At 39.6% G+C, this 12933-nt stretch overlaps 1 protein-coding gene across 1 annotated transcript in view; it reads left to right on the plus strand.

Annotated features, from left to right (window-relative positions):
- ift122 (intraflagellar transport 122 homolog (Chlamydomonas)) overlaps positions 1-12933 on the plus strand; it is a 100565-nt gene that overhangs the window by 42680 nt on the left and 44952 nt on the right. The window contains exons 11-18 of the mRNA XM_057357004.1: positions 3839-4030; positions 4986-5124; positions 5305-5507; positions 7894-8031; positions 8202-8366; positions 8505-8702; positions 8949-9089; positions 9166-9219. Coding sequence (XP_057212987.1) covers positions 3839-4030; positions 4986-5124; positions 5305-5507; positions 7894-8031; positions 8202-8366; positions 8505-8702; positions 8949-9089; positions 9166-9219 — 1230 coding nt within the window. The remainder of the gene's footprint in view (positions 1-3838; positions 4031-4985; positions 5125-5304; positions 5508-7893; positions 8032-8201; positions 8367-8504; positions 8703-8948; positions 9090-9165; positions 9220-12933) is intronic.

The raw sequence follows: 12933 nt of genomic DNA on the forward strand, positions 1-12933 counted from the left end.
GTTCCAAAGCAGCTTTACAGGAGCAAATAAGAAAAACACAGAAAGGTAAAACACAGCACAGTGCATGGTGTTTATAGACCAAGCAAGATCATTATAATAAATAATATCTAATAAATAAATGAATAAATAAATAAATAAATAAATGCAGTCTCCCGGTGAGCAAGCCAACACTGCACTGCTCTGCTGTGGCGAGGAACCAGAGCCACATCAGAATCACAATATCATAGTTAAAAATCAATAGCTCAATAAACTGAAACCATAAAAATAAAGGCTGTAAGTCAACATTTCCACATGTAAAATAATAATTAAATAATCAACTAAACAGGGTCTTGACTTCAAACTTGAAGGGTCAATAAGCTTCAATATACCGAAATAATAAAATAAAATTTTCAAAAACTTCAATAACTCATGTGACTGAAATAATAAAAATAAAATAAAAGTCTTTTAAAAACTTCAAAGTTAAAATCACTGATCCAATACATATTAAAATAAAATAAAATAAAAATCTCAGAACTTTCACTATTTAAAATTCAACATACTGAGATGATCTAAAAAATAAAACAGCAAAAATAGGGTTGTCCTTGGAAGGGGGAGGTCTCAAAGCATGAGGCTAGAGTAATTAATCTTATAAAACTAATGCTAAGAATCAAGCCTTAAAACAATAAACTAAATAATGATCTATAGTTAGAATCACTAAAGAAGTTTAAAAAATGAAGTTTAAAAATGAACTTAAAACTACTCTTCTGTTTAATAGAAAAATCAGCTATGTATCCTCTTCAAGCCAATATGCCCTAGAGAAAAAAAATTCCAGTATGCGTTGACTTAAAAGTACATGCATCGTATTGTGACCATGGGTGATTTGTTCCTATGTTGGCTCTCACACAGCCTTTCAGCCGTGATCGTCCCTAATATATCACCATCTTTTTCTGGGCGTTTCCTATGCGGGCTCTAGCAAGACAATGTCCTGGTCGTCCCATATACACCCTTTTTCTTTTTTTCTTTTTTTACTGTGGTCACAATGTTTCAACATGCAATATCAGTCTCTTGAATATTTTCCATAATGCAATCTTTTATTCAATGCAAAAACACTCAAAAAAAAAAACATTCTCATATCAGTTTTAAAACTCACTTTCTCTAGATGAAAATATCATTTTCAGAGGATACGCAACTTGTGCTTGCTACCAAAAAAATCTCTCATTGTTCCCCTGTGCCTCTTCAAGCCTGGTCAAACACTCACACACGCTTTCCGGGAAAGTGGCCAACAATTCCCTCCCTTACACTCTCAAGTTTTACACAGAACACTACAGAGACACAGAAAGAACAGATATCTAATTTTACTCACACGCAGCTCTTCTGCGTGACAAATACATGTCCCTTCAATTTGGACAATAAATAAACTGCCTTCTCAAAACAGACAGGTGCCCTCTCCAAGCAGGTCACTCAATAATTTAACTGCCTTCTCCAATAACAGGCAGGTGCCCTCTCCAAGCAGGCAGGCCTTCTCTTAGCAGGCGACTCAATAATCAATATCTTCAATATCAGCCTTCTCCAAGCAGGCTATTCAATAACTTAACTGCCTTCTCCAATAACAGGCAGGTGCCTTCTCCAAGCAGGCAGTGCACTTCTTCTTAAATAAATATCTAAACTCTATAACGTTATCATTCATTCATTCACATTCATTCTTTACCCTGAGACCCGGGACCCTCCTGCAATTTTTGTAAATTAATTTTGGTTTCTTTTTAGGAGAGACTCTTTATAGACATCAGTGCTAACCAAAACTCACCTCCGGCAAACTGCACAGATAATACTTTTTAACAATTTAATTATAAAGCAAAAATATGCTCACCTGCTCTTGATCTGTGCAGCAAGCCGGATGCTCCGTCCTAGGCAGCCTCCTGATGTCTTCCGTCTCTTTCCAATCCGGGTCACGGCACCAAAATATGTTGTGGAAAAATTTCAGTCTTGTAGTTCAAAAAATCTCTCAGACAAAGAAGGTCCGGGTGTCAAGGAGTTAACTTTATTTGCTCGAGCCAAACAAAGTGAGATGTTCCAAGTCATCTAAAAACCAAGTGTTTTCCAGTCTATAGTTATAGTAAAATTTCTGAAAGGTGGTCTCTTCTGAAACCAATCAGGTATTTTCCTGTTATCTCTTATTTTTATTAACCAATTGTTAATTGCCTGCCACCAATAAGTCCCAGGTAACAAGGTACGTATCTAATGGTGGTACGCTGGTTATTACATCATTTTTAAAATAATTTGCATACAATGGTTACTACACGAGACCACCAAACAAGCCATGGTCTCCATACGAGACGGCGTGGCGTCCGTGCGTAATCATGGTTACTTTTAAACAGTGGAAAATCCCCAGGTTTCAGAGAGAGCACACCAGGCTTCAAACTCTAGGCCTCTAAAAACATCACTGGATTTTACCTTGTTACATTGTGCTCAAATGTGCTTTAAACATGCTTAAAGTGACATTAAGTGCATTTATATGAACAATCATTGGTTACAGGTACAGATTGTGTCATTAAATCATCAATTCATCTTCAAATAATCAAATTATCATCATAAACCTACTTATATGTAATTATTCTTATTGACTATGATTTCAGATCAACCCATCTATGTACTAATGTTCCTATGAATACTTCTCAATACTTTCTAGGTATTTTATCAAGTGCATTTATAACTGTGGTGAAAAACAGTGCTCAATACATGTAAAAACATCTATATGTGTCCAGAAATTACACAATAACATCTGGGGGGGAGTCTGGCATGCAAATTTCATTCGCCAATTTTCATTGGCCTTTTCTAAATACTCAAGATGATAGGTTCTCAAGACAAACCCCATTCTGTCGGTTCGACACAACGTCTCGTTCCCTCCATCAGGGAACCTAGGTTACATCCGTAACCAAGGCGTTTTTTACATGATTGTGCAGATGAACATGATTCGCAGGCCTTTCATGTGTCTGGGACTTTCCGGCTTTCTGTGAAATATGCTCTGGTTCATACTGTATAATGATTGAACTTTACACAGTTACAGAAAACATGGGGCTGTGTATACAAAATAACTTGAAAAGCAGTCAAGGGGTTATGAATTTCAAGATACTTCGTCATTTTGGTTGTGTTTGTGGTGCTGGTAAGAGATTTTTTTTGAAAGCTGGTTGAATTTTAAGTGTTTCTTGTGGTTTTGTATTTCCATGTTACCAAATCAAGAAAGATAACTAAAACTAAAGAAGTCCCCGTGAACCGGAAGTAGTGATCATTTTCACTTCCGTATTTTGATGCATTTCCGAGTGAAATGGAATTTCTATTGAGAAAAATAGTGGGAGTGACTTTCGTCTTTCTCTGGGATTTGATTGGATGTATAAAAAAGCCCTTGCATTTTGAAATGAAACTGGCAGCAGACTGACAGTTGAAGGTGAGGAGTTGACGGATGCTCCGCCCAAGCCGTCTAACATACGTCATTTAAGATGGATAGTCATTACAGGAAGGAAGTGCATTTTCAGATTTAACAAAGATCATGAGGGCACACAAATTTTAAAAAGAAAATGACCTACATTGATAAACTATTTACAATAAACACTGCAATATTTCATAAAAAATAGGCATTGTAGTTTTTAATTTTCAATTTAATTTACCTATTTTGGCTGTTTATATTAGATTCACTTTGCTTTGTTTATGATTTTGATAAAATCGTATACACTATATATATGTACAACTATAAAAGTAACGAAAGAAGTTTGTAAGCACATATGTTCCGTTGGCAGAATATGATGGGTTACCTACAAAACAAGTATGATGACGAGTGATTAAATTGTTATTTTTGTCTTTTCAGATAGGGAAGGACCGGCATTTGAACTTTGACCCATGCTGCGTGAGTTTCTTCTCAAGGGGTGAATACATTGTGATGGGCGGCTCAGATAAACAGGCCTCGCTCTACACTAAAGATGGTGTTCGGCTCGGCACCATCGGTGAAAAGAACTCCTGGGTCTGGACGTGCCGTGTGAAGCCAGAGTCCAATTATGTGGTTCGAGATTTGTTTGTCGTACAATTGATGAAGAGAAATTGGGTGAATCTCACAAAAACAGGCCTGTTATGTAAAAAATAAAGTAAATACAAATGTAAAAATCTTTCTTTGTTGACATTTGACAGTTAATGGCTCCCACCCTCTTTATTGTTTTATTGTAAATAATATTGTTGACTGCAAGCCACAGTTTTGTAAGGGTAATATAATCTGGACATTGACAGTATTGACAGTTTTTATGCGATTCACGCTATAGCGTTTTAATTAAATGAATATTCAAGCCTTTCTGGTTGCCACATCTCTCTATTTAGAAATGCTTATTAATAGTAAGACAGACTGAAGGTGTCAAATCTTACAGCACATGTCTAATCAGAAAATGAGATGTAAGAGACTCTGGCTGTGTCTGAAATCTTCCCGTATACCCTCATTCACTATTATTCACTAATATAGTTCACTAGTATAGTTCACTAATATAGTCCACTTGAAGGAGCGAGTAAAACTGAGTGCTTTATGGAATATAGAAGTTTAGCAAACATTTTATGCAATAAAACATCAGAAAAGTAGGCACACCACCCAAAAGAATTGATGTTTCAGCATTGTATAACCTTTTTTGAAGGAGCGAGTAAAACCGAGTGGGCGCATTCAGACACTCAGTGCACCAGAAGTAACAATGAAAATTGTAAAAAGCGCCATATAAATAAAGTTGAGTTGAGTTGAGTAGAAGTGCAGCAGGCACCATCTTTTGCCAAGACGGCAAAATTCATTCAGCACGAAGAGAGTGCACTCCATAATTTCCAGTATGAATTTGGACACCACTAAAAATGGATGTCCCCTCAAATAGTGCACTAGATATATGTCAGACACAGCTTGTGAGTTATAAGTAGATGTAGTACATCAGCATAGCTCTTTCTGAAAGGTCTTGAGAGTCTTTTTCCTTTTGTGTTTCTTCACTGGACAGGTTTTAGGATGTCAGGATGGCACAATAGCATTTTTTCAGCTTATCTTCAGCACAGTTCATGGCTTATATAAGGACCGCTATGCCTACAGGGACAGTATGACTGATGTCATCGTACAGCACCTCATCACTGAGCAGAAAGGTTATATCTCATCTAAAACTCTAGAAGTTGTAGTATTACATACTCAAAAACTGTTCATGTCATATATTCATAAATGCTTCTCTGAATAGAGATTGCTATTCATGTCAATGGCAGTAGCTGTTGCCAACTCACTGTAACAGTATTTTCTTTCTTTTTTTTTGTCAAACGTTCCTTTAATAGTGCGAATCAAGTGCCGTGAGCTTGTGAAGAAGATTGCCATCTACCGCGGCAGGCTTGCTATCCAGCTACCGGAGAAGATTCTCATCTATGAACTCTGCTCTGATGACTCCTCTGACATGCACTACCGTGTCAAAGAGAAAATCTGCAGGCGATTTGAGTGCAACCTACTTGTCGTCTGCTCCCAGCACATCATACTATGTCAGGTACAACCTTCAAAAACCTAAGAGAGTAAGGCTTGTGCAAGGTGTCCATACCAAAAGGTAACACATCCGGAGAAACACAGGGCCTTATCCAATACAATGAACTTCCCACAGAGTTCACATCCCCATCTTAGAAATCACACCACAATGAATAATGAACTGGACTCCGCCATTGGACCAGTGGGTGGTTCTTCTCACTCCATTTTCTCACCACCTTACAAGACACACCTTTTCCAAATACATTTGACTTTTCATTGTTATTTTATTTTAATTAGTTTAACTCAACTTTAAATGCTGATTATAGATATACACTCAGCAGCCACTTTATTAGATATACCTGTTCAAATGCTTGTATATTTCAGCCAAGAAACAAAATTTCCCCATGTTTTACTCGCCCCAAGGCATCCTGACTGAATATGACTTTCTTCTTGAAGAATAATGCAGTCGGAGTTATAGTACCATGTATCCTTTGCGGTAGAAAAGTGCATCCATTGATCAAAGAACTGCTCGACCTGGCTCCGTGGTCTGAACAAAGGTCTTCTGATGCGAATCGATGCATTTGTTTAAGAGAAATATCCATATTGACAACGCTATTAAGGATAATGTCTTGCTTCCGTTATGCGTTATATGCTTGAAGAAAAAATAATGAAAGGAATACAGCATAATGTTGTGGGGGGTGCCTTTTGGGAATAGACGGCTTGCAGTCATTGATGAATCAAACAATTCTTCAACAGAGCTACATATTCTCTGTGATGATCTCTTTAACCTCAGCCTGAGAGAGATGTCTAGTCATGCAGTGTAAGAATGATCAAATAAACAGAACTGTAGAGTAGAGAGTATTTCATGGTCAGGGTTTGACTAGGCTCTTTTGACACACTGTGATGTGACCTCTGAAGTGGTCCATTCAAGCTCAACAACCCCAATACACAGACACAAAAAGTGTTTTGTCTAGAAAAGTAGGGCAAAATGCCTCTTAACTGCTATACTACGCCCATCAGCTGCCAGTAACATTCATTTGAGATTGAATTCTTTAATCAAAAGCAGTTTGCCATGCATTCAAATAGACAGATGTCCCAGAGCAACTTTTATTTGTAAATACATTTTTTCTAAACAGAAACGCATTTAATCCAAACAACTGATATATTCTTTCATAATAGTAAAGAAATAGTACCTACCTACACATTACATAATTCAACGCTTCAAATGCATGATACTGTATGTAAGATTTTATAGATATTTAAAAATGTACGTTATCCTAAATATAAAAAAAAGTAAACAGTGACTTGACCCTCCTCATTGCGTGGCTTTTCTTTGGCATCATTGTGTGGCCTGTTTCTGCTTTTTTCATGAAGAAAATGTGGAAGTATTATTTGCGTCGCCTTGCACGCCACTCGGTTGTTGTTATAGCAAGCGTGCTTATCAGATCAATGGTTGCTTGATGATGTCAGTTCCAGTAAGCACAGTGCACACTGAATGAGTGAATGTAGTGTCATGGGCTGTACTTGCCTATCCTGCCTCAAAGTGAATAGATGTTGAATAGAGTTGTGCGGCAGTGACGACATGCACACTCAAACATCCCTGTAGAGTATTCAACTAATGCCTTGTGGTCTGGCTCTGACTCTTTGGATTCTAAAGAGCATTTGATTGGCTGAAGTGTAGTGTGATGTCATAAAATTGAACGATTATATCTTCTAAAAATGTTTCAGTTTATTGATGTCCTTAAGGCTAACATATTTTTTAATAAAAGGGGAAAAAATCATTTTGATTTCAATCGGTCAGTATGGTCTTAAGTAAACCATGTAACAGCAATTAAATACAGTATGTGATATACATAATAGTAAATAAGCATTTTTGGTAATGCTTTAGGTCCAGTGTACTTTTAATTATTGGATAAAAGCGTCTGCCAAATGAATAAATGTTAATGTATTATAATTGTTTTAAACGCGTAAAACTGTGCCGTTTCCCCACTATTTTAATTCAACAAATAAATGAATATACGAGTAATCATTTAGCATTAAACATTATGTTTGTTACGGCTAATTCATTAAAATAAAATAAAGTCATGCGATCAGATGTAGCAGTTATAAAACTATATTTTTTATCTTCCATGAACATGATTTGTGAATCCCATCATATTAATTTCCATCTGCAATAGAGATGAAGATGATAACTCCCATCATCCCGCACATTCCCACTCATGTTTTATATTCTCATATTGAGGCACCATTTATAAAAAATTAACATTCAAGCATAAGCCTTTAAATTAAATGGATTTTGAGATCTTTTATTTTACATTATTGTACTACTTTATTTTAAAATGAGATTAATTAATAAAAAGTCATTAATGAGTTCAGTAAAAATAATCTCTGTTCTGTATATATGCGTGCAGGAAAAGAGACTGCAATGTTTGTCCTTCACGGCTGTCAAAGAGAAAGAGTGGTTAATGGAGTCTCTCATTCGCTACATCAAAGTGATCGGTGGCCCAGTTGGAAGAGAGGGGCTTCTGGTTGGACTGAAAAATGGAGCTGTATGTTATTACATCAGAGCCTGTCATTACATTGTTGAACATTTTCCGATTATTTTTTTATGCTTGCATATGTGTTTATGCATGAATTATAAATAATTCCAGTTTTATTTCTATTGTAACAATAATCAACACAAATTCGCAAATGTGTAAAATGTTTATTCTGAATGTAGATTCTGAAGATTTTTGTGGATAATCTGTTCGCCATTACACTGCTGAAGCAAAACACATCGGTGCGCTGTCTGGACATGAGCACATCACGCAGCAAGTTAGCAGTTGTGGACGAACACAACACATGCCTTGTGTATGACATCCACACAAAAGAGCTGCTCTTCCAGGTCTTATCTCATTTTTCTGCTTTTTGCTGAGGCTTTTATTCTTCAAGATGAATCCTGTGGTCAGATTATGTTCATCTCAAATGCAACCATACTCCTTCATCTCATGCCTTAGCGTTTTTGTGCATGTTGTTTTTGTAGGAACCCAATGCAAACAGCGTGGCATGGAACACACAGTGTGAAGACATGCTGTGTTTCTCTGGCAGTGGATATCTGAACATCAAAGCCAGTAACTTTCCTGTGCACCAGCAGAAACTCCATGGCTTTGTAGTGGGCTACAACGGCTCCAAGATCTTTTGCCTGCACGTGTACTCTATGGCTGCTGTCGAAGTACCACAGGTACAGTTAGAGTTCTGATTAATATCACATTACAAATATATAATATAGTTTTTAGCATTTATTAATCTTTTTTGATGTTAGTTTATGTTAATCCCATTGTTTTTGTTAGTTTACTGTGCATGTTAGGGAAAATTTTTAAATTAATATATAACTAAATTATTATGTATTATTATACATTAGTATAGTATTTCTTTTTTGATGTATATTTTTGTCTGAACTCATTGTCTTTATGCTTGTTCTCTGCAGTCTGCTCCCATGTATCAGTATCTCGAACGTGGCATGTTTCAGGAAGCATATCAGATCGCTTGTCTAGGTGTTACAGATAATGATTGGAGAGATCTGGCAACAGAGGCTCTGGAGGGACTTGATTTCAACACAGCAAAAAAAGCAAGATATTCACATATATTTTTTAAGCTCATTAAAATCCAAATATCAGACTATATATCTGTCTCTCTGTGTACAGGCATTCATCAGGGTTCGAGACCTGCGCTATCTGGAGCTTATAAACAGCATTGAAGTAAGATGTGTACTGTATAAAACTTTTATGTCCATCAGGGTCCAGTGTGCTAATATACGGCTGCTTTGACTGTCTTTATCTCATTCTTCATTCTCATTCACTGTGATTTTTAACAGCATTTAAAAATACATTAAATACGTTATTAAGGTAAATTAACAATAACTTCTTTCCTTAATAATTGTATAATGTAGGCAATGATCAGTATTGTGTTCATTTGATGCTTGGCTGGTAGAGGTTGTAAATGGCATGCAAATACTGACTAACCTGAGAGGCAGTATAAAATGCCATGCACGTGACAATTACCTCAGAATCTGAACGATGCCCTGCTTATCGAGCATCAAACATGGCGATATTCGCAATGTCTCGTTTCCATTGATAGCGCCATGCTCTAACCACTGAGCTACAGGAAAGCCAGTAACCAGAGACGCTCTCTTTTGAGCTATCACTCACATTGCGAAGCATTGCAGTGAACACACAAACCCCACAAACAATAGTAACGCTCCCCAGGCGAGACTCCAGCTAACAGGTGGAGCTCAGCCGATCAACGTCTCCAACTCAGTTATACAGAACTTGAATATTTTTCATGAATGAATCATAAGCTGCGCTGAATACAGGGCAGGCACAACAACAGTGAGCTGCACAGAGTAAAAACCGTGTTAAGCAGCAACAAACAGCTAGTATAAGAGGAAGTAAAAGGATAAATTACTTACAGAGAGTGCTTGAGACATCAAACACAGTATGTCCAATGTGTAGAACCTGGCGAAGGTATTCTGGGAACACCAGCCAGCTGTAAAGCATAAATCCGGAATAGACATGCCTCTAGACCATGCCCCCGAAGAGGCAATAGCTCTAGTCGAGTGAGCCCTAATGCGAAAAGGGCATTCCAAGTCTTGGCTTGCATAAGCAGCAGTGATAGCATCAGCGATCCAGTAGAAAGGTCTCTGTTTTGACAGCCCGACCTTTCGCAGAACCACCATAGCACACAAAGAACTAGTTAGATTGCAGAAAACTGGCCGAGCAGTCAATGTAAATCCTCAAGGCCCTAACAGGGCACACAGAACTCTAAGTGCCCTGTTGCACGAGGTTGATGACTCAGGTGACAAAGCAGACAAAGAGACGCCTGCAAATCTCCTATGCGCTTGTAACGAAGCACTCGTAGATTGAGGTTCCATGTGCAGCTTTATTAAGAGCAGAGTAATACAAGCAGAGTCAATCACCAGCAAACACAACATCAAAGGAAAGACAGTTTGTAATTCAATAACAGGCGTAGGTCGGGGCAGGCAGCGGGCAATCTAAATCCAGTAACAGGCGTAAGTCGAGGCAGGCGGCAAACAATCGTAATAGCCAGTAACCAGAGAGAAAAGTCCAGGGACAGGCAGCAAACAATCACGAAAGGTATAAACAATCCAAGGGAAATTCATGGGAAGGCAGGTAACAGGAAATAACGCTCAGAAATGTTAACCAGGGCCTAACAAGACTTCGCAAAGAGTCAAGGAAAGAGCCTGACTAAAATAGCTCTCCAGATGAAGTTCAGGTGAGTGAGTAATCAGCACCAGGCATGTGGGAAATTGAGTCCGAATGAGGTTCAATATTCTGGGGAGGGAGCCCTCTGGTGGCGAACGGGAGAGTCTGCAGGAACCTTGTCTTTGACAGAGCCCCCCTGTGAGTGGCTCCTGACGCAAGGAGGCAAACGACGCCGGGGTCTTCCACGTGGTCGGGGTGCCGGTCTCTCCGGATGCGCTCTGTGAAACTCCGCAATGAGAGTGGGGTCAAGGTTATCTTCCGCATTAACCCAGGAACGCTCCTCCGGACCATACCCCTCACCATACCCCTCCCAATCCACCAGATATTGGAGGATTCTTCCCCGGCGCCTGGAATCCAGTAGGTCGTGGACCTGATACGCCTCCTCGCCGTCCACCAGGATGGGTGAGGGACCCCGAACACTGGTCTGCTCATCCTCTCCCACTCTCGGACCATCAGCGGGTTTCAGGAATGAGACATGAAACGTGGGAGAGATACGATAATTAGAAGGCAATTCAAGACGAAAAGAAACTGGTGTAATTTGTCTGATAATTTTGAAAGGACCCACATACCTGGGACTGAGTTTCTTGCATGGCAACCTGAGACGAAGATCTCTAGTGGAGAGCCAGACCCATTGACCTGGAGTATATACTGGATTGGGACGGCGATGACGATCTGCTGTCTCCTGACAGCGCGTAGAAGGTGCGTATGAGCTTGATCCCAGATCTCCTCACTTCTCTGGAGCCAGCTATTGACAGCAGGTAACTCAGTGGGATCCCCAGACCACGGGAAAAATGGAGGTTGAAAACCCAGTATACATTGGAATGGCGTCAGTCCTGTAGAGGGTTTCTGAAGTGAATTCTGTGCATAGTCTACCCACATAAGGTAACGACTCCAGTCCATCTGATTCTGTTGACAAAACAATCTGAGGAAACGGGTGATCTCCTGATTAAGACGTTCAGTCTGTCCATTAGATTGAGGGTGGTAACCTGAGGTGAGACTGACATTGAAATTAAGTTGTTGGAAGAAGCTGGAACATACTCTGGATGTGAACTGGGGGCCACGATCTGACACAATGTCTTCAGGGAGACCATAACAACGAAAGACCGAATTACAAATAACTTCTGCTGTTTCCAGTGCAGAAGGCAGTTTGGGGAGGGGAATGAGACGGCAGGCTTTGGAGAAGCGATCAATAACAGTGAGTATAGTGTTTTTCCCGTTGGATTTAGGAAGGTCAGTAATGAAGTCAATGGCAATATGGGACCAAGGACGGCGAGGAGTGGGCAGTGGTTGCTGTAAACCGGCTGGTAGTTGTTTGGACGACTTGTTTGTGTTACAGGTGATGCATTCGTGAATAAATGTTATGGTATCAGCACGCATGGTGGACCACCAGAAGCTGTTCTGAAGGAGTTGGTAGGTGGCAGTAATCCCAGGATGACCAGAGCTGAGAGAAGAATGTACATGTTGAATTACCCTTTTACATAGGTCCAGAGGTACGAAGGTCCTGTCATGAGGGCACTCAGGGGGGGTGGGTTCCTTTGCATTGGCCTGTGCCAGCTCGGTCATAATATCCCATTGAATCGGGGCCACGATTATTGATTCAGGAAGAAGATTAGCATTACATATGTCAGAAGTGTGACAGTCGTGTTGGCGTGACAGGGCATCAGCTTTAGTATTCTTAGTCCCTGGGCGATAGGTGACGGTGAATTCAAAGCAAGTGAAGAAGAGTGCCCACCTTGCCTGTCTGGGGTTCAATCTCTTGGCAGAGCATAAATATTCTAGATTCTTATGGTCTGTTAGAACTGTGAATGGATGTTTCCCTCCCTCCAGCCAGTGGCGCAACTCCTCCATGGCTGATTTCATAGCCAATAACTCTCTGTTGCCAACATCATAATTTCGTTCAGCAGAAGTAAGTTTGCGGGAATAGTAAGCGCAGTGGTAAAGTTTGGGTGGAGAGCCATGGCGTTGCGAGAGAATCGCCCCGATGCCTGTGTTCGAAGGATCCACCTCCACAATGAATGGTAATTCTGGATCGGGGTGATGTAAGATGGGAGCAGAACGCCTCTATAGCTGTGGGTGACCATACGAGGTGAGATGAATTTCTCTTGATTAATGAAGTTATCGGTGCTGCCACAGCACTGAAGTTTTTGATGAAGCAACAATAAAAATTTGCAAACCCCAGGAACCGTTGTA

Source organism: Triplophysa rosa, linkage group LG17, assembly GCF_024868665.1.
Source record: "Triplophysa rosa linkage group LG17, Trosa_1v2, whole genome shotgun sequence".
Taxonomy (NCBI): Eukaryota; Metazoa; Chordata; class Actinopteri; order Cypriniformes; family Nemacheilidae; genus Triplophysa; species Triplophysa rosa.